This window comes from Lepus europaeus, chromosome 5 (assembly GCF_033115175.1).
Source record: "Lepus europaeus isolate LE1 chromosome 5, mLepTim1.pri, whole genome shotgun sequence".
In the NCBI taxonomy this organism is placed as follows: domain Eukaryota; kingdom Metazoa; phylum Chordata; class Mammalia; order Lagomorpha; family Leporidae; genus Lepus; species Lepus europaeus.
Window position 1 is genome coordinate 21,465,098 of NC_084831.1, and position 24,958 is coordinate 21,490,055.

At 53.5% G+C, this 24,958-nt stretch overlaps 1 protein-coding gene across 5 annotated transcripts; it reads left to right on the forward strand.

Annotated features, from left to right (window-relative positions):
* The first annotated feature begins 1,105 nt into the window (after positions 1-1,105).
* On the forward strand, positions 1,106-20,065 carry RCC1 (regulator of chromosome condensation 1). Of its 5 annotated transcripts, none has more exons than XM_062190784.1 (11): positions 1,106-1,221; positions 11,806-11,887; positions 12,437-12,544; positions 15,357-15,544; positions 15,722-15,901; positions 15,988-16,084; positions 16,201-16,323; positions 16,762-16,917; positions 17,142-17,261; positions 17,612-17,764; positions 18,621-20,065. In XM_062190784.1, exons 2-11 carry the CDS (start codon positions 11,815-11,817, stop codon positions 18,794-18,796), a joined length of 1,374 nt encoding a protein of 457 aa, XP_062046768.1. In that variant the 5' UTR covers positions 1,106-1,221; positions 11,806-11,814; the 3' UTR covers positions 18,797-20,065. The 5 variants fall into 5 exon arrangements, with proteins under 5 accessions (XP_062046768.1, XP_062046767.1, XP_062046765.1 ...); XM_062190783.1 differs by lacking the exon at positions 1,106-1,221 and adding an exon at positions 2,300-2,387; XM_062190781.1 differs by lacking the exon at positions 1,106-1,221 and adding an exon at positions 2,933-3,291.
* The last annotated feature ends 4,893 nt before the right edge of the window (positions 20,066-24,958 follow it).

Sequence of the window (24,958 nt, forward strand, 5' to 3'; positions counted from 1 at the left end):
TATCTACTGACTCCCAGGGTGCACATTAATAGGAAGCCAGAGAAGCCAAGACTTGAAATAGGCACAGTATGCAGGCATCCAAAGCAATGACTTAAACTAAACCCTGTACCAAACGTCTGCCCCCTCAGTCTTGTTAATCCCAGCCAATGGAGTTGGCATCTTCAATACTGTTGTTTTCATGTGGAGTTCACTTTGTCTTTATAACTTCCATAGCTCTACTTTTGGAACATAGGTAATCCATTTAACTGTTTTAGTGACCTATTTGCATCCATCCTGGGTTAGGTTCAATTGATTGGTCTCTTAATAGTTCACATTCAATAAATGAAATTAAAACGATGTGAAAAAATTAAAAGCTGAGTTCAAAGAAAAGCAAGTGGAGGAGAAATTGAGCCTTTCCCTTTCTGACTATCCAGAATTGAGCTAGCACAGAAGGAAGCCCACTTGTTAGGAAAGTGCAGCTCAGGTGCTGGGGAGAAGGAGTGAGTGAGCACGAGTATGGTACAAATCTACGGGAGAAATGGGAAATCATCGGCGTAGGACATGTGCAGCCTGGTGCTCCAAGCATAGCTCTGAGAAGCGCTTGTTGAATTGGCCCAAGTTTTTAATTTCTAAACAAGGTGACGTCTCAGCCATGATTTAGGTTGAAGATCTGGATGGGATGAAATAGAAAATGAGAGGCAGGAGGGTGGTGCTTCAGACGAGCGCCAAGAGAAACATGAAGAGGAGGTGGGTCAGAATGAAAAGCAAGGTTTGAAACTGCTTTTCAGAGAACGCTAACCGTGGTAGGAAAGGTGAATCTGGGGAGGGATTCCAGATTTGTGGGAAGGTACCAAGTTTTATGTTAGACTCGGTGGGAGGCGTGGGTCTTCTGGGTAGAGGTCCCCAGTCCTGAACAAGAATTCCAGCCCCTTCCACCACTCGGGTGGTGCCCCAGGGAACTTGCCTAACTTTGAACCTAGTTTCTCTCATTTTCCCAACCACCAAGAGGTTTTTGTGAAGAACAAATCAGCTAATGGATGTCGATTTGTTTCTGTACAAGAAGCAAAGGGCTTTTAAAAATAGGCACTAATTTTTTTTTTGTAATTACATTAAGCCATGTGAATGAGTAAGATCTTGAAGAAAGCAGAAAGATCAGATATCCCAGGGATAAAATTGGAGACATTCCACAGTGTATCATCCAAAAGAGGTGTGCATGATGGAGGCAGAGGTAAACTTGAAGAGGTAAGAGACCCGTGGCGGGGGCAGTGCTGTGGGGTGGGCTCTGAGTTCTGGTGTGGTAGGAGGACTTGTCAGTGAGAATCGACGTGACAGGGAGAAAATGCCCCCTTGCAGAGACGGCTGCCCTTACCTGAGAAACCTCCCGTCAGATGGCCTGAGAGGTCTCCTCAGGGAACACCTTAAATCCACAACAACTGTTTTGCTTGGTGCCATTTTTAAGTCTCCAGCTCCCAACTCCATACTCATGCTGCTCTCCTTTCTTACCTGGCCTCCCTCACTCCTCTTGCTCACCCCCTCCCTTTTTTTAAAGGTTTTTTTTTTTTTTTTTTTTTTTTTAATTAAAAAGTAGAGTGGCAGAGAGAGGGAGGGAGACAGAGAAAGACCTTCCAGATTCTGGATCAATCCTAAAATACCCACAACAGCCAGGGTTGGACCAGGTTGAAGCAGGGGCTCAGAACTCCATCCAGGTCTCCCACGTGGGTGACAGGAACCCAAGTACTTGAGCCATCAGGGAAGCGACAGCAGCAGGGTGCGCACCTCTTCAGTCTTCTCTTCCCTCCCGCCCAAATCCATTCTGTTCTCAAGCACAAATCCTATCATGTGATTCCCATGCCCAGATCCCTGCCTTGGGTGGCTTCCTCGGGGCAGAGGCTGCCTCCTTAGACCCGGGGCCCTGCTCCTTCACGCGGGCTCCCGCAGCTTCCTCGCCCTGCCGGACTGCTTCTCTGAGGCTGCCCTCCTAGACTCAAAAACCGTGTTTCAGCCCCGGGCGGGTCAGCGGCCTTGTGCATGCTCTTGGCAAAGCCCGTGTGCTTCCTGATAGCCTGATTTCTCATCCTTCTCCACGGAGACCGTGTTTCGGGCAGGGAAGGTCGGTAGCTTTTTCTCCGCAAAGTCTGCGCCCCAGATTCTCCCAGACAAACCCGGGTGCAGGTAGCCTTTCCGGTCGATCCCAAACAGCAGCATCCAGGCCAGGGGCCAGAGCCGGGTCCAAAGCTCCCGGCCTGGGAGCCGCTTGCACTTCCCGGGGGTGCCGCCAGGGGCCGCCGGCCTCTTTGTTTTCCTCCGGCCCAGGGTCGGGGCCGGAGGCCCGCAGAGCGCATGCTCTGGGGCAGTTTCGCGGCCGGGCCGGCGAGAGCTGGAATTCCTTGTGGTCGACCCGCATCGAGGTAGGTCGTGGGCGACGCGGGCGGAGGGTCCGGGCGGAGCGCGGCGCGGCGGGCGGGCGGGCGGCCGCAGCCGAGCACCGCGGGCTCCGCGCCGGCCCGGGTCCGTTGCCCGCGCGCGCCGTGTCGCGCGCCGCCGACCCCACGTGAGGCCGAGCGCTGAGAGCCGCGGCGCGGGCGCGCGTGCCCAGCCCCGCGGGGGCGCCCGGGCTGCGGTCGGGCCCCGCCTCGCCCGAGCGAGGGCCGCGCGGCCCCTCCGCCGCCGCCGCGCCTCCCCGCGCGGGCGGGAGATTCAAACGGCCAGAGCGCGGCGGGCCGGTGGCGCGGCCGCGATGCCCTCCCCGGGCCCGGGGTGCAAAGACCCGTGCGGGTCCCGGGCGGAGGTCGCGTTCCGCGGCGGGACCCGTGGTTTTGTGCGCGATTACTTTGGAGAAAGCGGTGTCTGGGACGGGGATGGGGTGGGGGTGGGGGCTCTGCGGGGGGAAAGGGGCTGCTTTGATGGAGCTCCAGGATGCCTGGTGGGGGTCGGCTGCGGGGAAAGGACTCTCCACGCCCACAGGCACCGGGCCGGCGGCAGGGGCGTGCCCCGCACTCCCAGCCGCTCTGTTGGTCAACAATCCTGTGCTCTGTCAGCGTCCTGCCGCCCCCGGGGCTGGGCACAGTGGTGAGCAGGGTGGGCCCCGCGTGGCCTTCACCCAGGTCTGGTCTCCTTAGAGAGGCGACCTGCGGGCCCACAGTTGCGGTCCAGCGTGATCACCGAGGTGTGCCCTTGGAGCCCTGGCCATCAGATACCAGCTGAACTCCTCCAGCCTCGTGTGACTTGAGTGCCTGAAGGAAGTTGAGTATGGAGTGTTCCGGGGACCCTGGAGGGGACCCGTGCCCAGGAGGGTCGGGGATGGCTGTCCAGGTGAGGAGACTGTTGAACGGGGTTTGAAGGAACGGCCCTGTTTGGTGCAGACTGGGAGTGGTGGGGTTAGGGTGAACCAGGCAGGAGGTGTAGTGAGTGTCAGGTGCACACAGGTGTTTCAGTGGCTGGAGGAAGGGGTAGCAAGATGATACGGCAGGATCATGGGGGCTGAGTTCAAACCAGGAAACGCTGGGTGCAGGCGGAGGAGATGCGGAGTAGTCTGGAAAGATGAACCAGGAGTTACACTTAAGTGCCTGTTGCACGTTCATCCCCAGAGCAGGAATCCTGTCCTGTTAGTCTTTGTGGCTCTTCAGGCTCTTGGCTTCCCGGCTGGGTGCCCTTGGGTGACCTGCCAAGTCCCCCAGAGCCTTCGTTTCCAAACCTGTACAATGGAGGCAAGAGGCACGTGGTGAGGAGTGCTAGTTCCCTGGGACTTCCACAAAACAATGGCTCTTAACATCTGATGGAAGCTGTGACCTCTTTTCCAAGCATAGCTCAGGATTCAAGGAGCACCTGGGTGAGGAACTCGTGGTGTGACCTGCCCCAGCTCTGTGCCTGGCATTAGCTCAGCAAATGTTGACACTCCCCTCTTCCCTCCTGGGGAGCCTGCATACGGAGAGATTGTTCAGGCTTGGGGGGCGGAGGGGGCAGCTGCTGTGGGCTGGGAGGGCTTCCTCTCCAGAAAGGAGGCTGGGCGAGGTTGCAGGGGCCTAGCAGGAACGGAAAGCTGGGAACCGGCCTGTGTGCCTCCCCGCTTTGTTCCGTGTCCGGAGTGCCTGAGGTGGGGGACAGCTGTTGCCCCGCGTGGCGAGTGGGCAGAGACCTGGGAGTCTGTCCCACCTCTGGATGGCCAGGGACACTTTTCCCTGGGCCTCGTCCTTCCTTATCCATAACACAGGGCAGGTGTGTGAGCACTGTGGCCGAGATCGGCACGCCATAGGAGCCGGAAGACGGAAGCTGGCACTGATTCTGATTATTTGTGGCTGTGGTTCTTCTGGAAACTGTGTTGCGGGCGGGAACTGGAACACAGCAACTAATTGCAGACACTCACAGGGCTGGGAAGGCACACCCAGAGCAGTCATAGAGCTGTCCAAAGAGGACTGGTTTGTACAGGAGAGGATATGCGGGCAGATTACGGCCACAGGTTCCACCTGTCATCTACTTAAATATTTCCAAATTGGTACTTGCTTGTTTTCTTGAAGTTATTTATTTGAAAGGCATCGTTAGAGAGAGACAGAGAGCAGTGTTTCATCCTCTGGTTCACTCCTCAAATGGCCACAGTGGCTGCCAGGTTGGACTGATTACATCCACATCTCCCAAGTGGGATGTGGATCCCATCTTCCACTGATGGGATCTGGATCAGAAGTGGAGCAGCCAGGACTCAAACTGGCACTCATGGCAGTTTATTTTTTATTGTTTGTTTTTTGTTTTATTATTTATTGTTTGTTTATTTGAAAGAGAGATCACCTTCCCATTGGTTCACTCCTCCCAGGGTGCACATAAGCAGGAAGCTGGCATTGGGCGCGGAGCCAGGACTGGAGTCCCAGCTCTCTGACTGGGGATGCAGGTGCCCCAAGGGGCGCTAACTGCTGTGCCAGAGGCCCATCCTGCAGCTCTTGTGGGTGTGCTCGTCCCCTGCCCTGCCTCTGCAGCTGCTCTTGGCAGCCGTGGGATGGCACGGGTCCATTAGAGAGGCCTCTGGGACCCAAGCCAGTTCCAGCCCCACCACAACAGGGAGTAGTCCAGCCGTCAGTGGATCTGCCACCCACCTGGCCCACCCATTTGGGCTGCCTCCGTGTCTCCTCTCTGATCTCACCATCCTGTTCCTCAGTTGGCTTCTGATCTCTGCTCAGGGGGTATCCTGGGGAAGGTCCAGGCTGCCTCAGCCCCGGCCCGGATCGTGGCCTGTCCTTAGCTGACCAGTTTTTGTTTTAATAATAAGATATACCTGGGTTATTTTTCTAGTTCTCCTTTACTTTTTTGTTTATTTGAAAGGCAGAGTGACAGAGATATCCCATTCACAGGTTCACTCCTCAAATGACCGCAAAGGCCAGCTGAAGCCAGGAGCCTGGAACTCCATCCAGGTCTCCCACGTGGGTGGCAGGGGCCCCAGTACCTAGGCCATCATTCGCTGCTTTCCCAAGGAGCATTAACAGGGAGCTGGATCAAAAGCAGAGCAGCCAGGACTTGAACCGACACTCCAATATAAGATGCCGGGGTCTCAGACAGCAGCTTAAGCCACTGCACGGTGACCGTTGGCCCCTGGCTCTCCTTTATTTTCTGTGTGAATTTAGGCAAATAAATTTACCAGTCTGAGCCTCGGTTCCCTTGATTTTCACGTGAAACCAGAATGACTTTGCTGCCTTCTTCAGCTTGTGAGGAGGAATCAAAGGTTTTTGGGTGTGGGAGGTGCAGTGAGTGCCCAGTGCCCGCTCCCAGACTCATGTTTTAGGACGGAAGCTGCTGTGGTGGTCAGGCGTGAACGTTACATGCATCCCAGCTTTTCCGGGAGAGAATGACTAGTTTCGGGTGGGGGCGGAGGCATGGATAGAAGTTCTTCCTCTGGGACCAGGGGAGCAAATGGTGTGGAGATGACAGAGCAGTGTGGCCTGGTGGGTCTGGCAAGAGGAGAAGGGAGGCTGTGACGGATGAGGGCGAGGCCCAAGTGGTGTCAGTGCTGGATCCTGGAGGGCTGTGGCACCAGGCGAAGAAATGCGAGGCTTTTCTTCCAGGCAGGGGGAACCAGCTGCTCAGGAATCCGAGCAGGCAAGTGGCTTGTTTCTGGCTTGAGCTTCAGAAAGCCCGTGGATGGGGCAGGCAGTGGTGCGGAGCTTTAAATGCCACTTGAAACGCTTGCATCCTGTATCGGGATGCCTGGGATCGAGTCCCAGCTACTCCACTTCTGATGCTGCTCCCTCTGATGCACACTGGGATGCAGCAGATGACGGTGACTCAAGTACTCACGTCCCTGTCACCCACATCTTCATCTGGCCCAGCCCTGCCTGTCGTGGGCATTTGGGTAGTGAACCAGCGGATGGAACAGCTCTCGTCTGCTTTTCAAATAAATATAAATGAGTACAAATTTATTTTAAAAGTCTCTTTAAAAAAATAAAACAACCTAGGGGCCACATGTTGCTGCTTTGGGTGGCAGGGGCCGAAGACCTTGTGCCATCTCGCACTGCCTTCCCCCACACATTTGCTGGGAAGTGGATCAGAAGCAGAGCAGTTGTGATTCGAACTCCTGTTCCAGTATGGGATGCCGGCCCCTGCTGGTTGTGGCCAGTTTGCAGTGAGATGCCTCTGAACGCAGGCAAACACAGGTGTCTAAGGAGGGACTGGTTCAGATGCAACCCCCAGCACAGGTCTTGTTTTAATGCTCCGTGACACCAGCCATCTCATAGAGCCCTTGATTTTTCCCCAGCTGCATTCCAGGCCTTGCTCGTAGATCAGCCCTGCTTTCACACCCTTGAGCTAGCATAGTTCTGTCTCTTGCTTTGCTCACATGACTTGTGAGTACTTTCCCAATCTACTTCAGTCTGCCTCCTGGGCACAGCCAACTGCTGCAGGTCGTCCTGATGATCCGAGAGGAGACTCGCCTTGGGGAACAGGTGTCAACCGTAAAAGGAGTCTCGGTTCTGTCCAGTCAACTTTGCCTGCTTATCATTCCTTCTTGGATGGCTCCTGTGCACTTCAGACTTAATGCAAACATCTGGTAAAATGGAGCTCTAGACTTTGCCTCAGTCTGGCCCACAGAGCTCTCCATCTCACTGAATGGAAGTCTGCCCCCGCCTAGTCATTCAGGCCTCAGCCTGGATGCTTGGCCACACTCAGGAGGGTCCTGGGGAGGCTCTGGGTCTCCTAGGATGAACAAGTCATTTTTTAAAATTTAATTTGAATTTTTACGAATTTTTATTTGAGAGAGAGAAGGGGAGCAAACAGCTCCACTCCACTGGTTCACTCCTCACCTGTCTGAATGGCTACAGTAAGCCAAAGTCAGAGCCAGGAGCTGGGAAGTAAGTGTGAGGCTCCCAAGCTGGGTGACAGGAACCTCATTACTTATCACCCACCACAGCCTCCCAGGGGTCTGCCTTAGCAGGAGAGCTGGCAGTGGGAGCAGAGCTGGATGTCTAACCCTAGTACTGCAGTGTGGAGGGCAGGCATCCTAAACCAGTGTCTGAATCGCTAGGCCGAACAACACCTGTTTCAGGACGAACAAATCATTCTTTTTTTTTTAAAGATTGATTTGTTTATTTGAAAGTCAGAGGTACACAGAGAGAGAGGAGAGGCAGAGAGAGAGGTCCTCCATCCGATGGTTCACTCCCCAACTAGCCACAATGGCTGGAGCTGTGCCCATCCGAAGCCAGGAGCTTCTTCCAGGTCTCCCACGCGGGTGCGGGGGCCCAAGGACCTGGGCCATCCTCTACTGCTTTCCCAGGCCATAGCAGAGAGCTGGATGGGAAGTGGAGCAGCCGGGTCTCGAACCGGCGCCCATATGGGACGCCAGCGCCTCAGGCCAGGGCGTTAACCCACGCGCTCGGCCGAACAAATCATTCTTATTTCTCCTCCCTTGTGCCTCAGTTGAATCCACCAGCAAGCAAAATCTGTCTCCCAGGTCGATCTGTTTTGTCTCCTTTTCTCCAATTCAGGACGGATCAGCTCGCTGCCATCTCTCTCGGTTGCCTGCTATCAACTCCGTTCCATTTTCCTTACAGGAAACTGAACAGCCTTTTAAAAATGCAGATCCAAAATGAAGATATTCTTCTACCCAAAAACAGTTGACATTTTTCCGCCGAGGGCCTCGCATGATCCCGCCCCAGTGGCCTCGCCAGGTGTCTGAGCAGACTGCCCTGTCCACTGAAACACTTTCCTCCTGGTCTTTCAGTGCTGCCTGCCTTAGTGTCACCTCCCCGACCATTGTCCTTCCCGGTCTCTAGTTACTGTGTCTTGTTGCATTTTTACTGTGGCAGAATACATGTAACAACATCTTTTAACCATGTTTCATACAGTTGTGTGGCGAGGAGTGCATTGGCATTGCTCTGCAAGCCCAGGTTACTCTCTGTTGTAACATCTTGCTGCTCAGCCGCAGGGCACCACCTGTGATCATTGTGTTTCTTTTTCTTTCCTACTGCACCGTAAGCTCCATGAGTGGGGAGAGGGGTGGTCGTCTTTTCCTTTCTCCACTTTCTGGCCCAAAGCCCCGCAGTGGTAACGTGCACTCAGTGAATATTCATGGGACGAATGAGTCCGTGCTGCCACACGTTGGTACGTACTGTGTGCTTGGCACTGCGAAGCTCCTTGCAAACATGTCATTCAGCCTTAATGACAACCCCGACAACCAGTCATTGCAGCTCCGTTTACCGAGGAGATACGCACAGCCCAGAGGTCAGCCACTGCCAGCCATGGTCACAAGAGCAGGGGCGAGCACGTCACAGCCCTGGGAGGTGAGCTGCTTCCCTCCAGGCCCAGAGAGCATGCATTTTTAGTGTGGGAAGAGGAATCCTAAAGAGGTTGGAGAGGAGGAGCCCCGCTCCGAGAGCCATGCAAGTTGATGGAGTGCAGAACTGCCACCTCCTCAAAGTCGCAGCTGCCCCAGGCACAGCCTGCACAGGCCTGGCAGCATTCTAGGCTTGGCAACTTCTCCTGCCCCAGGATAAGCAGCAGAAGAGTGCTTTTGTTCAGATGCCGTGGAGTGGACAGCTGGACAGACTGAGGCTCTGGAAGCAAGGAATGGGGGGTGGGGTGCTGGTTAGGCTCACAGCTGGGACTGAAAAGGTCTCGTGGAGTTCTTCCATTTGTAGGCTTGTGCAGAGTCTCCATCCTTCGTCTATAAAATAGAAGAGAGGTGGGTTAGCTTAGATCGCTGGTTCCCAAGCAGGGCCAGGCCCAAGTAGTACCTGGGCAGGCCCTAGATGCTAAGATGACATCAACAATAAAGTACTGTAACATTCACTCATTTAATTCTCCACATCACTTAAAAATTATAGGTGCCAGTGTTATCCCCATTTTACTGGGGAGGAAAGTGAATGATGGAAAGATTAGATAGCTGTGCAAGATCAAACAGCAAGGAAGGGGCGGAGTCCAGATTCTGGCTCCGGAGGCCCCACTCTTAGCACGCATGCTGAGTGCCACTTGAGCCCCGCCCCAGCCACCCAGGAGGTTCACAGTCCAGAGTTTGGGAGCCCTGGGCTTGGACAGCTGAACACTAGGACTCAGCAAAGATTGCCTTCCAGAATGCCATGTGTGGAGATAAAACACTGTCCAGCTTGGGCTGGATTGGAATTGAGAGAGCTGTTCCCACAGCCTGGAGAAGACGCTAAGTCACTGGGAAGGTGGTGGCAGCAGCTACAGGAGGGGAAGGCAGGTCTTGCGGCTTTCAGCTGCCCCAGATCTTCCTGGGTCCAACCTACCTTCCCACCCATGGGTGATTCCCTTTCCCCATTTTCTCACACCAACTGTTTATGTATCAGTGTGGGTGTATATATAGTTAAAAAAAAAAAAAAAAGAAAAAGATTTATTTATTTGAAAGGCAGAGTGGCCCAGAGAGGGAAAGAGAGAGAGAGAGGATCTCCCATCAGCGGGTTCACTTAAATGTCCACTGAAACCGGGAGCCAGGGACTCCATCAGGGTCTCCCAGATAGGTGGCAGGAACTCAAGTACTTGGGCCATCATTGGCTACCTACCTCCCAGCCACATGAGTAAAAAGCTGGATCAGAAATGAAAAGTTGGGGCTGATACTGTGTCTCAGCAGGTGAAGCTTCCCCTTTCGGTGCCAGCATCTGAGCATTGGTTTGAGTCTCAGCTGCTCCACTTCCAGTCCAGCTCCCTGATATTGCATCTGGGAAAAGAAGCGGAGGATGGCCCACATGCTTGAGCCCCTGCCACCCATGTGGGAGACCCAGTTGAATTTCAGACTCCTGGCTTTGGCCTGGCCCAGCCCTGGCCATTGTGGCCATTTGGGAGGAGAACCAACAGATGAAAGGTCTCTGTCTCTCCTTCTGTCAATCCACTTTACAAATAAATGCATAAAAAGGATAAGGGGATGGCACTGTGGCACAGCAAGTTAAACTGCTGCTTGCAACGACACCAGCATCCCATATCAGAGTGCCAGTTTGAGTTCTAGCTGCTCTGCTTCTGATCTAGCGCCCTCTTTAAGCACCTGAGAAAGCAACACAAGATGGCCCAAGTATTTAAGCCCCTGCCACCCACTTGGGAGACCAGGAGGGCATTCCAGGCTCCTGGTTTCAGCCTGGACCAGTCCCAGCTATTGCAGCCACTGGAGGAGTTAACCAGGGAGTGGAGGACCAATCTCGCCTTCTCCCTTCCTCCCCTCCCATCACTCTGCCTTTTGAATAACATAAATCTTTAAAAAAGAAGAGATGGGGCCAGCGTTGTCTAGCAGCTAAAGCCACTGTCTGTAATGCCAGCACTGGACACTGGTTCATGTCCTGACTTCCGCTTCCAATCCAACTCTCTGCTAATGGCCTGGGAAAGCTGCAGAAGAAGGCCCAAGTATTTGGGCCCCTGCTACCCACATGGGAGACCCAGATTGTAGCCATCTAGGGAGTGAACCAGCAGATGCAAGCTCTCTGTCTCTCTGTCTCTGACTGAGATTGGAACTGACGCGCCGATGTGCAATGTAGGCATCCCCAGCAACAGCTTGACCTGCTCCACCACAGTGCCTACCCCTATATTTGGTTAGTTTGCTTGGTTTAAGATTATTTATTTTGAAAGGCAGAGAGACAGCTCTGTCTGTTGGTTCTCCCCACATGGCTGCAACAGTGGGGCTGGGCTAGGCCAAACTGGCATTCCAGAACTCTAACCTGATACTCCCACATAGGTGACAGGGGCCCAAGTACTTGGGCCATCATGTACTGCTTACCAGGTACATTAGCAAGGAACTGGACCAAAATTGGAGCAGCCAGGACTCCAACCAATATGGGCTGCTGGCATCCCAAGGGGAGGCTTGACCTGCTGTTCCACAGTGCCCACCCCAGCGTAATTTTTATCTCTTGTTGAACCATTAAGGAAAGCCAGGTGTTTCCCAGGAGTGACATTTGAGGACCAAAGAGCACAGATGGTCTAATTTGGCTTCATTTAATAAAAATAGCTGTTTTTTCTTTTAGTCTGATTATAACAATTCATCACCAAAAGTTAACTAGTGGGTTATCTCATTTATGGGAGAAATTATGAGGAGGGTTCACTTAATGCTTTATTTTTCAGTATTCTAATTTTTAACAACACAAAGAAAAAAGTAAAAATTGTCCATAATCCTCATCTTCCATTGTCAATGCTGGGTATGTTTTCTTTCGCACTTTTTTGTATCCACACATTTTAATGTATGTGTGCATTTTTTGTGTGTGTGTATGCATTTTTAGGCTGTGGTTCTGTGTGTTCTTGGGAGAAACTTTGAGAAGCGGAATCCCCACACTTTTGGGGAGGTTTTGGTAAATACTGCCTAACCAGTATGGGAAGTGTTTGCCATTTCTGACATGGAGTATTTGGCTGGGATTTCAGGACAGGAAGATGCCGCCCAAGCGCATAGCTAAAAGGAGGTCGCCCCCAGAAGATGCCATCCCCAAAAGCAAGAAGGTGAAGGGTAAGTTGGCCTTGGCCTCTTTCCAGCTGCGGGTAGCCTCTTGGAGTCCTGAGGGTCTAGGACTGGACTCCTTCCTCCCTGACTCCTGTAGCCAAGGGGCTTGGGTGTCCAGGGACCCCACTAAGCTGGAGGGCCTCCCGTAGTTCTTGGAATCCCACCTCAAGGAGATCTTATGTAAAAGAGCCAGACACTTGTCTAGAAGCACTGGTGCAGGGCTGGCACAGGCAGTGAGGTGTTATGGTTAGGACCATTGACTTTGAGACGTGGTTCAAGTCCTGGCTCTGCCGCTTTCCGGCTGTGCCACTATGGAAAAGGCACCTAGCCTCGCTGAGCGTGGCTTATCTGCTTTCTAAACGGAGGCTGAACAGCACCAAGCTCCCTGGGCTGTTCTCAGGACGAGGCGCCATAATGCCCTGGCAGCGTGTGAGGGAGGCGCCAGTGATTTCCTGTCTCCTGGGACCCTCAGCAGGACGGGGAGGAGAGAAAGCCACCCCCGGTCTGGGAGGGAGGAGTGTGGGCCCACGCTCAGACCGTGTCTGTCTTTTGCAGACGCCCGTAACCAGGCGGTGAGAGCTGCTCCCTCCCGCCACGTTCCAGGCGCCCACTCCTGCCGAGGTGCCTGCGGCCCCAGCCCTCCTGACCAGAGAATCCGACCAGGTGGCTTCCCGCCCAGTGCACCTCCGCGTGGCTGCGCTGGCCGCTGTGGCCACGCCCCCGGAGGAGGGGCTGGGCGCCATTGGCTGCCCGGGGGCCGCGGGCGGCTTCCATTGGCCAGCAGAGGGCCCTGTGCTGCCCACTGGTTGGCGCGTTCCATCTCGCTCGCCGCCAGTTTTCTTTGTAAATGTGTGCGGGAATTGGAAGGCAGAGCCCGGGGAGAGGGGAGAGAGGAGGGCCGGGATGGAGGCTGGGGTCTGTGGAATGAGCCGCAGTCTCCTTGGTTTTCAGTTCAGACCCTGGCAGTTAGCTTTATGACCCCGGGAAGCTGGCTGACCCTCTTCGAAGCCCTATTCCCTTTCCTACAGAACAAGACCTTACACATGGAGCCTGCGGAGTAGTTCCAAGGACTGCCAAGCAACTTAGCATTGGTAGAGTAAGCGGTCACTGGCGGGTAGACTTGGCACCGTGGCTTCTGACCAGTACCGCTGATTGGGGAAGTGTTGGGCTGGCCTCTTCCCCTCCCCACCCACCGCTCCCAGGATTGTCACCTGGTTTGCACCTCCTCCCTCCCTCCCTCCCACACATTAATAATGCCCTCAATTTCCTATGGGTTTTTTAAGATTTTATTTTATTTGAATGGCAGAGAGCAACAGAGGAGGAAGAAACAGAGAAAAAAGAGATCTTCCATCCTCTGGTTCACTCCCCAAGTGGCCCCAGTGGCCGGGGGCTGGGCCAACCTAAAGCCAGGAACTCTGACTGGGTCTCCCACGTGGGTGGCAGTGGCCCAGAGGACTTGGCCCATCTTCCACTGCCTTCCCAGGTACATTAGCAGGAAGCTGGATTGGAAGTAGAGCAGCCGGGACTTGAACCAGCACTTTGATATGGGAGCTGGAGATGTAAACAGTGGTGGCTTAACCCACTCTGCCACAACCCAGGCCCCTCTTGCGGTTTTGTTCTTTGTTTTACTTCTACTTATTTGAGAGACAGAGGGAGACAGGCAGAGAACCTCCATCCACTAGTTTACTCCTAAAATAACAACAGCTGCAGCTAGGCCAAGGTAACGTCAGGAACCGAAAACTCAACCCAGATCTCCCATGTGGGTGGCAGGGACCCGGGTACTTGAGCCATCACTGCTGCTTCGCAGGGTGCAGAGCCAGGCCTCTTAACGCAGGCACAACAATATGAGTTGCAGGTGTCCTGAGCAGCATCTTCACTCTTAGGGGAACCCCTTCTCCTTGCTCAGTTGTTGCTGTTCTTGTTGTTAAAAGATTTTATTTTATTTGAAAGAGGGACAGAGAGAAAGAGATCTTCAGGGGACAGCACGGTGGCATAATGGGCTGTCTCCTTATGTGGCAATAGCATCCCATATGGACATCAGTTCTATTCCCAGCTGCTCCTCTTTCATTCCGGCCCCCTCCCTGATAATGTGCCTGGGAAAGCAGTGGAAGATGGCCCAACTGCTTGGGCCCCTGTACCCCTGTGGGAGACACAGAAGAAGCTCCTAGCTTCTGGCTTCAGATTAGCCCAGCTCCAACTGTTTTGGCCATCTGGGGAATGAAACAGCGGATGGAAGACCTTTCTCTCTGTCTCTCACACTCTGTCTGTAACTCAGCCTCTCAAATAAATAAATAAAATCTTAAAAAAAAAAGAGAGAGACCAAGATCTTCATCCACTGGTTCACTCCCTAAGTGGCCACAACAGGCAGAGCTAGACCAGGCCAAAGCCAAGTGTCAGAAACTCTATCCAGGTCACCTACATGGGTGTCAGGAACCCAAGTACTTGGGCCATCATCCACTGTCTCCTGCACACCAGCAGAAGCTGGGTGGGAAGTGCAGAGGAGCCAGGATTCAAACCAGGCACTCCCAACATGGGGCTGGGGTGTCCCCAACATCAGCCCAACCTGCTGCATGCAGCACAATGCCTGCCTCCTACCAACTTGTCCTATTTTATTTATTTAAATATTTATTTTATTTTATTTTATTTGAAAGGCAGAGTTAGAGAGATCTTACATCTGCTGGTTCATTCCCCAAATGGCCACAATGGCCATGACTGGGCCATGCCAAAGTCAGGAACCAGGAGTTTGAGCCAGGTCTCCCACACCGTTGCAGGGGCCTTGGACTTGGGCCATCTTCTGCTGCTTTCCCAGTGCATTAGTAGGAAGCTAGAGCAGAGTGGAATAGCTGGGACTCCAACCAGTGCCCGTATTGGCATACTAGTGGCACAGACAGCAGCTTAACCTGCTATATCACAACACTGGCCCCTTGTTCAGTTTTGTTTTGTTTTAAGCTTTATTTGTTTGATGGTCAGAGTTGCAGAGAGAAAGGGGGACAGAGAGATTGTCCATCTGCTGGTTCACTCCCCAGATTACCACAACAGCCCTGGCTGGCCCGGGCCGAACTTAGAACCCTGGAGGTTCATCCGGGTTTCCCACATGTGTGACAGGGGCCCAAACACTGGGACTATCTTCCACTGCTTTTCCTAGGCCATTAGCAGGGAGAAGGATTGGAAGTGGAGCAGCCAGGACTCGAACCAGCTCCCATATGGGATGCCAGCGTCACAGGCAGTAGCTTTACACACTACACCACGGTCTGCCCTCCTTGTTCAGTTTTTATTCTTCACAAAAACCTTACAAGGCGGGTACTGTGTTGACCCGTCCACAGATGGGGGAATGTAGACTCGGAACAGTCACGCTGACGGTCTGTGGTAGAGCAGAGGCTTGAAACCAGGTCCGTGTGGTATCAGAGCCCATGAGGCAACCTCTCCTGCCTGCCGTCATCCTACACACTCAGGGCCTGTCTTCTTCACCCCTTAGTCTCACACAGGTCCCACAGCACAGAACCAGGCTTGGTGCTGACACTGGGCCAAGGCGACGTGGGCCAGCTGGGGCTGGGTGAGAATGTGATGGAAAGAAAGAAGCCAGCCCTGGTGCCTATTCCAGAGGAAGTTGTGCAGGCCGAGGCCGGTGGCATGCATACTGTGTGTCTAAGCAAGAGTGGCCAGGTAGGTTGGGGCTGGCCAGGTAGGTGGGGCAGAGCCTGAGGCTTGCGGGCGTGGGGCAGGGCCTTTGAGCCACACGTTTCCCTGTGGAAGTGGAGCTGGGGAGCCAAGCAGGGAGGGCCTCAAAAGCAGTGGACTGCGAGGCCAGACCTTGCAGTAACGGGGACGTGCTGGGCACAGGTCTACTCCTTCGGCTGCAACGACGAGGGTGCCCTGGGAAGGGACACGTCAGCGGAGGGGTCAGAGATGGTCCCCGGGAAAGTGGAGCTGCAAGAGAAGGTGGTACAGGTGTCAGCAGGAGACAGTCACACAGCAGCCCTCACCGAGGATGGCCGTGTCTTCCTGTGGGGCTCTTTCCGGGTAAGGCTGGCTGTGCCAGACTGCACGGGGCCCGGCTGGCAGAGGCAGGCATGACTGGCCGCTAAGTGCCGTGTCCTTCCCGCCAGGACAACAATGGTATGATTGGGCTGCTGGAGCCCATGAAGAAGAGCTTGGTGCCCGTGCAGGTGCAGCTGGACGTGCCCGTGGTGAAGGTGGCCTCAGGTGAGTTTGGGATAGGCCCTCACTTCGGCAGGAGTGAAAGAAGCTTGTTCTGGGCCTGGCTCAGCCTTGGACCTGACAAGCGAGCCCTGCATCCACTGCCTTCCTCTCGGCCTTAGGAAATGACCACTTGGTGATGCTGACAACTGACGGCGACCTCTATACCTTGGGCTGCGGGGAGCAAGGCCAGCTGGGTCGTGTACCTGAGTTATTTGCCAACCGTGGTGGCCGGCAGGGCCTGGGTAAGTGTCTTAAAGGTAACAGGGCAATTTGGCAAGCCAGAGAAGGCCAAAGGCAGAAGGGACCCTGTGTTATGTCAGACAGACTCGCGGTGCTGCCCTGGTCTTGCCACCCACTGGCTGTGTGACCCTGAATGTAGTTTCCTTATCTCTAAACGTACCTACGTCTCGGCTGACGTCACTGGGTTGTTGTGCAAGTAAATGAGGTAACTGGAAGAATGTCTGGCGTATGGTAAGTTCCATGTAAGTGTTACCTCTGATGACTGGGAATTGGAGCAAGGCACTGGCGCTCTTGGCCTTTTTCCTCTCCTGTAAAATACGGGTAAGAGCTCCTAGTTAGCATCTCTCCAAGGGCTTTTGTCATTTAGGGAAAACAGGTTCACAGATAGAGAAGAGAGGCCCCATGTCTGTCACTGACTCTGGCTTCCTGTCTGCCTGCAGAACGACTCCTGGTCCCCAGGTGTGTGCTGCTGAAATCCAGGGGAACCCGGGGCCACGTGAGATTCCAGGATGCCTTCTGTGGTGCCTATTTCACTTTTGCCATCTCTCGAGAGGGCCATGTGTATGGCTTCGGCCTCTCCAACTACCATCAGCTTGGTGAGTCCCAAGCCCGGCCTCAGGGATGACCCCAGTGACCAGGGCCCCAATCCTGACTCCACTGCTCATTAACTGTGCACTCGTGGGGTTCCCTGACCTCTCAGAGCCACAGCTCTGTCACCTGTGGAGTAAGGATGTCCAGTCCTAGGGGTGGAGGGCCTGGCTGTGGGAGGGGATTGGGAAGGACAGCTTCACCCCTGACAGCTCTCTGGGCCTTTCCCCAGGAACCCCAGGCACGGAGTCTTGCTTCATACCCCAGAACCTGACATCGTTCAAGAACTCCACCAAGTCCTGGGTGGGCTTCTCTGGCGGCCAGCACCATACAGTCTGCATGGATTCTGAGGGTAGGCCCCCCCAGAGCCCTCTAGGTTGGAGGTGCATGTTTCCTGGGTTCAGGTCTCGCTACACTCCTGTGGTCCTTGGAATCTGGGTCTGTTCCATGGGTTGAGCCACACGTGGGTCTGTGAAGCCACCCCCTTCCCCCAGAGTCCTGGTGTCCTAGGTGTGAGTGCTATGGGGGGCCCACGTGGAGGTTCCCCTAGGCCCCCTCCCAAACAAGGAAGAGATTGCAGACCTCTTGACCACCTGGGAGCAGGGAGAGGCTCCCATGGTCACAGGCGCTCACGTGGCCCGCTGCCAGTTTTGCCTGGAGCATGCCCTTTGCCACTGCTCATTTGTCTCCCTCCTCCCCTAGGAAAAGCGTACAGCCTGGGCCGAGCTGAGTACGGGCGGCTGGGCCTTGGGGAGGGTGCCGAAGAGAAGAGCATACCCACCCTCATCTCCAAGCTGCCCGCTGTCACCTCCGTGGCGTGTGGGGCCTCTGTGGGGTATGCCGTGACCAAGGACGGTGAGTGGGGCTGCCCACACTCGGGCTGGTTGGGGCCTGAGCATGGTGATTTTAAGAGCACTTCCCAGCGGGCTGGGCTGTCCATTCCAGGTGGAGCAGGAGGCGGAGAGCAGGGCTGGCAGCAGCACTGCCTGGCTCCTCGTTCTCAGGCGTGGTGGCTTTGATGAATGTAAAGCGAGTAAAGGAATCACTGTAGTAAAGGTGATTTGTCCCTCAGAGGGGGAAAACAGCAAAGGCGAAGATCTCTCTGAAGGCCAGAGAGGAGAGGGGGCCTAGAGCCAGGCTGCAGACTCCTAACCCAGGCCCTGTGTTACTCTACATGCCGGTGACCCCTCATGGACCGCCTAGATTGTGCCAGCTTCCCAGAGACTCGTACTTGGTGTCTTCTCAGGAAAAAAGAGGCTTAGTAGTCAAAGGGGCTGGCAGGCCCAGCAGCAGAGATGGGTGCAAGTGACCCCACAGCCTGAGAGGAAGAAGACCCTGCAGAGGAGGGGCTTGCACGGCTCCTCGACCGGACCAGTCCTTTAGGGAGTGAAGGGTGGCTGGTCCTAGAGAGCAAAGGGTGGCGCAAAACCCCAGAGGGCAGCTGGGGCTACGGAGCTGTGAGTGCCATGCCTGGGGAGTGCCTAGCAGGGAGAGGCCTTGGGCACTATAGACGGATGGTGGTCTCTGGTTTACTAGGTTATTTTGGTCTGTCTCCTGGACTCCTCCCAACCCCCCTGGACTCCTCGAGGTTGTGATCTTGCCTCACCGCGATGGGCATGGCCAGGTTTTACCCGATCTAAGGCTTCTCAGGCTACGGAAAGCTGGGGCCGGGGATCCTGGAGACAGCTGCCTGCCTTTCCTTCCCTTGCAGGTCGTGCCTTTGCCTGGGGCATGGGCACCAGCTACCAGCTGGGCACAGGGCAAGATGAGGATGCCTGGAGCCCCGTAGAGATGACGGGAAAGCAACTGGAGAACCGTGTGGTCTTGTCTGTGTCCAGCGGGGGCCAGCACACAGTCTTGTTAGTCAAGGACAAGGAGCAGAGCTGATGAAGCCTCTGTGGGCCTGGCCTGGCCCCTCACCCACCCTCGTGCAACAGGGAAGCAGTGACAACCACAGATTCCAGCAGGCCTCTCCCCAACCCTGAGCACTCTGTTATCTCCTGCCTTTTTCCCATCATCAGCAGAACAGAATTCTTTTCCTCTTTTTCTTCCTCCTTTCTGGAATCATCCTGGGACCTGCAGGATGAAGGGGAGGACGGATGGTGGAGTTCTGGACAGAAGGAACATTGCTCACCCCAGAGCTGTGTGGTCACACTTTGCCCATACTTCCCTACCTCCCATGGTCCTGGCTGGCTCTGGCTGGCTCTGGCTTTGCCTAACAAAAAACCAAAACTCCCTCCCCTGGGCGTTTGGAGCCATCCTGCAGTCATGTGCCACTCTTCCTAAGCCCAGTAGTCCACAGGCAGACAAATGGTTCGGTTACCAGACCCAGCTGTCATGGCCCGTGCCTCAGGGAATCTAGAGGAGGGACAGGGCTGCACAGCTGTGGGCAGCCCCAAGCCAAATACTTGGCTCCAAACAGGTGTCCGTGGCACAGAAAGGATGCCAGTTCTCCACTCGACCAAGAAACAAGCCGACTAGGGGTTCTCCCGGAAGCACAAAGCCTACCCTGGCCCCTCGGGCACTGGGTATCCCACCATCCCCTGGGCCTCATCTGTAGCCAAGGACCGAATCCCAGGAGAGAAGCCGGGCAGGGGAGGGGGAAGAAGGCAGCGGGGATGGAGGATTTTATGCACAAACAGCAATAATAGCAGGGAGGGAGGCAGAGAGGATCGGAGAGGGGCAGAGGCTGGTCCCTGAGAAAAAGAAGCAGCAACTTGGACAGCGGCTGAGAAAAGAGTTTGGATTTTTTTAAATTATAAAATATTTTGGAGGGGAGAGTGAAATCTTTTAACACTTTGAATAAATGTAGAGTTTTGTAAGACCGGCCGCTTGTTTTCTACATACTCTGCCTTTCCAGGGGGGTGCCTGCTGAATGAGGCAGAGTAAATCCAGGCCTGTGGACCTGGTGTCAGGGCCACAACCCAAGTGATGTTCCTGTGTGCCTGCCGGCCAGCCAGTGTCTAAAATCAAAAAGGGAGGAAAGAGTTGAGTTTTGCTTGGAATCCATGGATTTTTTGATAATGATTCTGCATAGTGCAAGAGAAATGGGAAGGAAACTTTAAAATCCTAACGCCAAGCCAAGATTTTTGAGTACAGTACATGCGAGAAAGGCCTGCTGCGCTGCTTGTGTTGTTCTTGAAGAGCTGGTGTGTTTGTTTAAACATGATTGTCTGCACAGTAACAACTTTGGTATGTTAATGTAGTTTCACATTTGAGCAACAAAATCACTCACACAGCTGACCTGTCCGGTACAGCTGTCACTAGCTATGTGCGGCTCTTTACATTTTAATCAATTTAACGTAAGTTCTCTCAGTTGTAGAAACTGTACTTTGAGTACTTAGTCATCACATGTGGTTAATTATGCCATGGGCTTGGACCAAGCCAAAATAGAATATCATGGGGCTGGCATTGTGGGAAGGCAGTGCAAAGTGGCCAGAGTGCCTGGACCCCTTGCCACCCACCAGGGAGACCCAGTTGGAGTTCATAGCTGCTGACTTGAGCCCGGTCCAGCCCTGGCTGTTGGAGTCATCTGGGGAGTGAACCAGTGAATGGAAGAAGTGTCTCCCTCTGTGTCTTGGCTTTTCAAATCTTTAAAACAAAATTTCCATTTTTGCAAAAGTTGCAGTGGACCTTGCATGGGCTCCAGAAATTCATGGGAAATGCATATTACCAGCTGTGTGTGTGTGTGTGTGTGTATTTTTTTAAGGATTCATTATTTCTGGGCCATCCTGCACTGCTTTCTTCAGGCATACCACCAGGGAGCTGAATCAGAAGTAGAGCAGGGGCTGGCGCTGTGGCGTAGCGGGTAAAGCTGCCACATGCAGTGCCAACATCCCATTTGGGCACCAGTTCATGTCCTGGCTACTCCATTTCCTATCCAGCTCTCTTCTATGGCCTGGGAAGGTAGTGGAAGATGGGCCCCCTGCACCCTTGGCTCCTGGCTTCGGATTGGTGCATCTCTGACCATTGTGGACAACTGGGGCGTGAACCAGCAGGTGGAAGAACATTGTCTCTCTGCCTCTCTGTAACTTATTTGTTTATTTATTTATTATTTTTTTGACAGGCAGAGTGGACAGTGAGAGAGAGAGAAAGGTCTTTCTTTTGCCATTGGTTCACCCTCCAATGGCCAGCGCGGCCAGCGCGCTGCGGCCAGCACACCACACTGATCCGAACGCAGGAGCCCGGTGCTTCTCCTGGTCTCTCAAGCGGGTGCAGGGCCCAAGCACTTGGGCCATCCTCCACTGCCTTCCTGGGCCACAGCAGAGAGCTGGCCTGGAAGAGGGGCAACCGGGACAGAATCCGGCGCCCCTACCGGGACAAGAACCTGGTGTGCTGGTGCCGCAGGCGGAGGATTAGCCTAGTGAGCCACGGCGCTGGCCCTCTGTAACTCTTGATTTTCAAGTAAAAAAAATCTTAAAAAAAAAAAAAACAAAAAACAAAAAAAACACTGGAGCTGCTGGAACCTGCACCAGCTCCCACATGTAATGGTGGCAGTGTTGCAGGCAGCAACTTAATATGCTTCACAATGTTGGCCCCACCAGCTATATTTTTGCACCAAAATAAATTTTTACTTATTTTTTTTCTTAAGATGTATTTGTTTATTTGGAAGGCAGCGTTACAGAGAGGCAGAGGAAGAGAGCTTCCATCTGCTAATTCATTCCACAAATGGTCACAATGGCTGGAGCTGTGCTGATCAGGAGCCAGGAGATTCTTCCAGGTCTCCCACGTGGGTGCAGGGGCCCTAGGACTGAGCCATCTTCTACTGTTTTCCCAGGCCATAGCAAAGAGCTGGATCAGAAGTAGAGTAGCCGGGACTTTAGCTAGTGCCTATGGGGGATGCCAGCATTGCAGACAGTGGCTTAACCTGTTGCACCACAGTGCTGGCCTGACTCCCCATATCCTTTTTTCTTTTTTTCTTTCTTTCTTTTTTTTTTTTTTTTTTTACTTATTTTTCTTTAAAGCTTTATTCATTTATTTGAAAGCTAGCCGGTGCTGCCATAGCTCAATAGGCTAATCCACCTGCGGTGCTGGCACACCGGGTTCTAGTCCCGGTCGGGACACCAGATTCTGTCCCGGTTGCTCCTCTTCCAGTCCAACTCTCTGCTCTGGCCCGGGAGTGCAGTGGAGGATGGCCCAAGTGCTTGGGCCCTGCACCCCATGGGAGATCAGGAGAAGCACCTGGCTCCTGGCTTCGGATCAGCACCGTGCGCCGGCCGTAGCGCAGCGGCCATTGTGGGGTGAACCAACGGAAAAGGAAGACCTTTCTCTCTCTGTCTCTCTCTCACTGTCCACTTTGCCTGTCCAAAAAAAAAAACACAGAGAAAGAAGGAGAGGGAGAGAGGTTTTCCATCCTCTGGTTCACTCCCCTATTGGCTGCAACGGCTGGAGCTGTGCTGATTCGAAGCCAGGAGCTTCTTCTGGGTCTCCCATGCAAGTGCAGGGGCCCAAGGACTTGGGCCGTCTTCTGCTTTCCCAAGCCATAGAAGAGAACTGGATCGGAAGTGGAGCAGCCGGGACTTGAACCGGTGTCCATATGGGATGCCGGCTTTACCTGCTATACTACAGTGCTGGCCTCCAAATAAATATCTTTGAAAAAGAAGCTCAAACCCAGGCACTGCGATATGGTGCAACCCAGGAACCCCATTCTCAGGAACAACTGCTGTGTATTGAGACCTGGTTATTTTTAAAGATTTACTTATTTGAAGGGTAGAGTTACAGAGAGATGAACAGATCTTTCCATCCGCTAGTTTGCTCCCCAAATCACTGCAATCGCTGGGGCTGGAGGTGAAGCCAGGAACCTGGAACTCCATCCAGTTCTGCCATGTGAATGCAGGGGCCAAAGGACTTGGGCCATCTTCCGCTGATTTCCCAGACACATTATTAGGGAGCTGAATTGGAAGTGGAGCGGCCCATATGGGATGCCAGTGTTGCAGGTGGTGGCTTAACTTCCTTTTTTTTTTTTTTTTCCCTTTCTAAAGATATATTTATTTGAAAGAGTTACAGAGACAGGTAGAGAGGTTCACTCCCCAAGATGTCCCAGGCCATAGCAGAGAGCTGGTTCAGAAGAGGAGCAGCCGGGACTAGAATCTGCATCCATATGGGATGCCGGCGCTTAAGGTCAGAGCTTTAACCCGCTGTCCCACAGCGTCGACCCCACTTTTTTTTTTTTTTTTTTTTAATTTGGCAGATTTATAGACAGAGAAAGGTTTTCCTTCCGTTGGTTACTCCCCAAATGTCCACCATGGCCAGCGCTGTGCTGATCCGAAGCCAGGAGCCAGGTGCTTCTCCTGGTCTCCCACGCGGGTGCAGGGCCCAAGCACTTGGGCCATCCTCCACTGCCCTCCCGGGCCACAGCAGAGAGCTGGACTGGAAGAGGAGCAACCAGGGCTAGAACCTGGTGCCCATATGGGGTGCTGGCGCTGCAGGTGGAGGATTAACCAATTGAGCCACAGCGCCAGCCCCCTTTCCTTTCTTTTTACAAAGAGGCAGTCTTCTATCTGCTGTTTCACTCCCCAAATGGCCTCAACAGCCTAAGCTGGGCCAATCCGAAGCCAGGAGCCAGGAACTTCTTCCGGGTCTCCCACGTGGGTGCAGGGGCCCAAGGACTTGGGCCATCTTCTGCTTTCCCAGGCCATAGCAGAGAGCTTGATCGGAAGTAACACAGCTGGGACTTGAACCTGCGGGCATGTGGGATGCCGACACTGCAGACAACAGCTTTACCCAATATGCCACAGCACCGGCCCTGACTTAACTTTCACAACACCAGCCCCTGTATATTGAGACTTAAAATGATCCAAACATCATGCAAATGGCCTGTTTAATGCTTACATCAGCCCTGCAAAGGAGGAATTGCTATCCCTAGGAAGCAGGCCCTGGGAGTTGACATGGCTTGCTTGAGGTCAAGAGACATGAGTTCACATTAGGCTGGACTCTAAATCAGCCACCACCTGAGCCTGGAACCTCACTTTCTTTTCCTCATATTGGACCGAAGAGCTGCAAAGCCCTGCCTCGGTGCCGTCTGTGTATTAGAACACTGCCAGACACAAGGTAGATGCTTCACAAATACCTGCCCTTTTGAGTGTATGCACTCTTGGTTCCCTGTAGTTATCTTGCCTTGCTTTTTCATTTACATAGTTTTGTCCATGTGACAGTAATTCAGTGCCAACATATCAAAAGTACAAATCTCTTGCGTGCTCCAACATCAAGAACTTTCAACTTTATCCTTTCTCCGTTCTCCATTCTCCATCTTGGGTTGGTTATCCCCAAACATGATCATAGCATAATATAATGACTCAGCTACAAAGACACAGGAGACTTCAAAGAATTTTTGGGGAAATGGAGTTAAAAGTTAGGGGCCAAAAAAAAAAAAAAAATAGGGACCGATGTTGTGGCATGGCGTGTAAAGCTTGCCTTCCTGCGACACTGGCATCCTGTGTGGGTGCAGGTTCAAGTTCCAGCTGCTCCAGTTTCAATCCAGCTCCCTACAAGAGTCCTGGGAAAGCAGCAGTACTTGGGCCCTGTACCCACATAGGCAACTGGGATGAAGTTCCTGGCTTTGGCCAGGTCCAGCCCTGGCCATTGTGGCCATTTAATTGAGGAGTTAACCAGCAGATGGACAATATCTGCCTTTCAAATAAAATCTTAAAAAGATAATGCCAATTTTCTATGACTTTTTGAAGACGCCTAGGTAATTAAATATTCAATAGTGCTCTGTCAGATAGAAATGTGTATTTATGCAGTTGCTAGAATATGTGAAACTACAAATGAAGAGAATATAGAAATATACATGGGGTGGGGGAGAGGGCTCAGCACAGTGGCATAGCAGGTAAAGCTGCCGCCTGCACTGCCGGTATCCCATATGGGCACTGGTTTGTGTCCTGGCTGCTCCACTTCTGATTCAGCTCCCTGCTAATAGCCTGGCAGAGCAGGGAAGATGGCCCAAGTGCTTAGGACCCTACGTCTATGTGGGAGACCTAGATTAAGCTCCTGGCTCTTGGCTTTGGATCAGCCAAGTTCTGGCCTTGAGATGTGAACCAGTAGATGGAA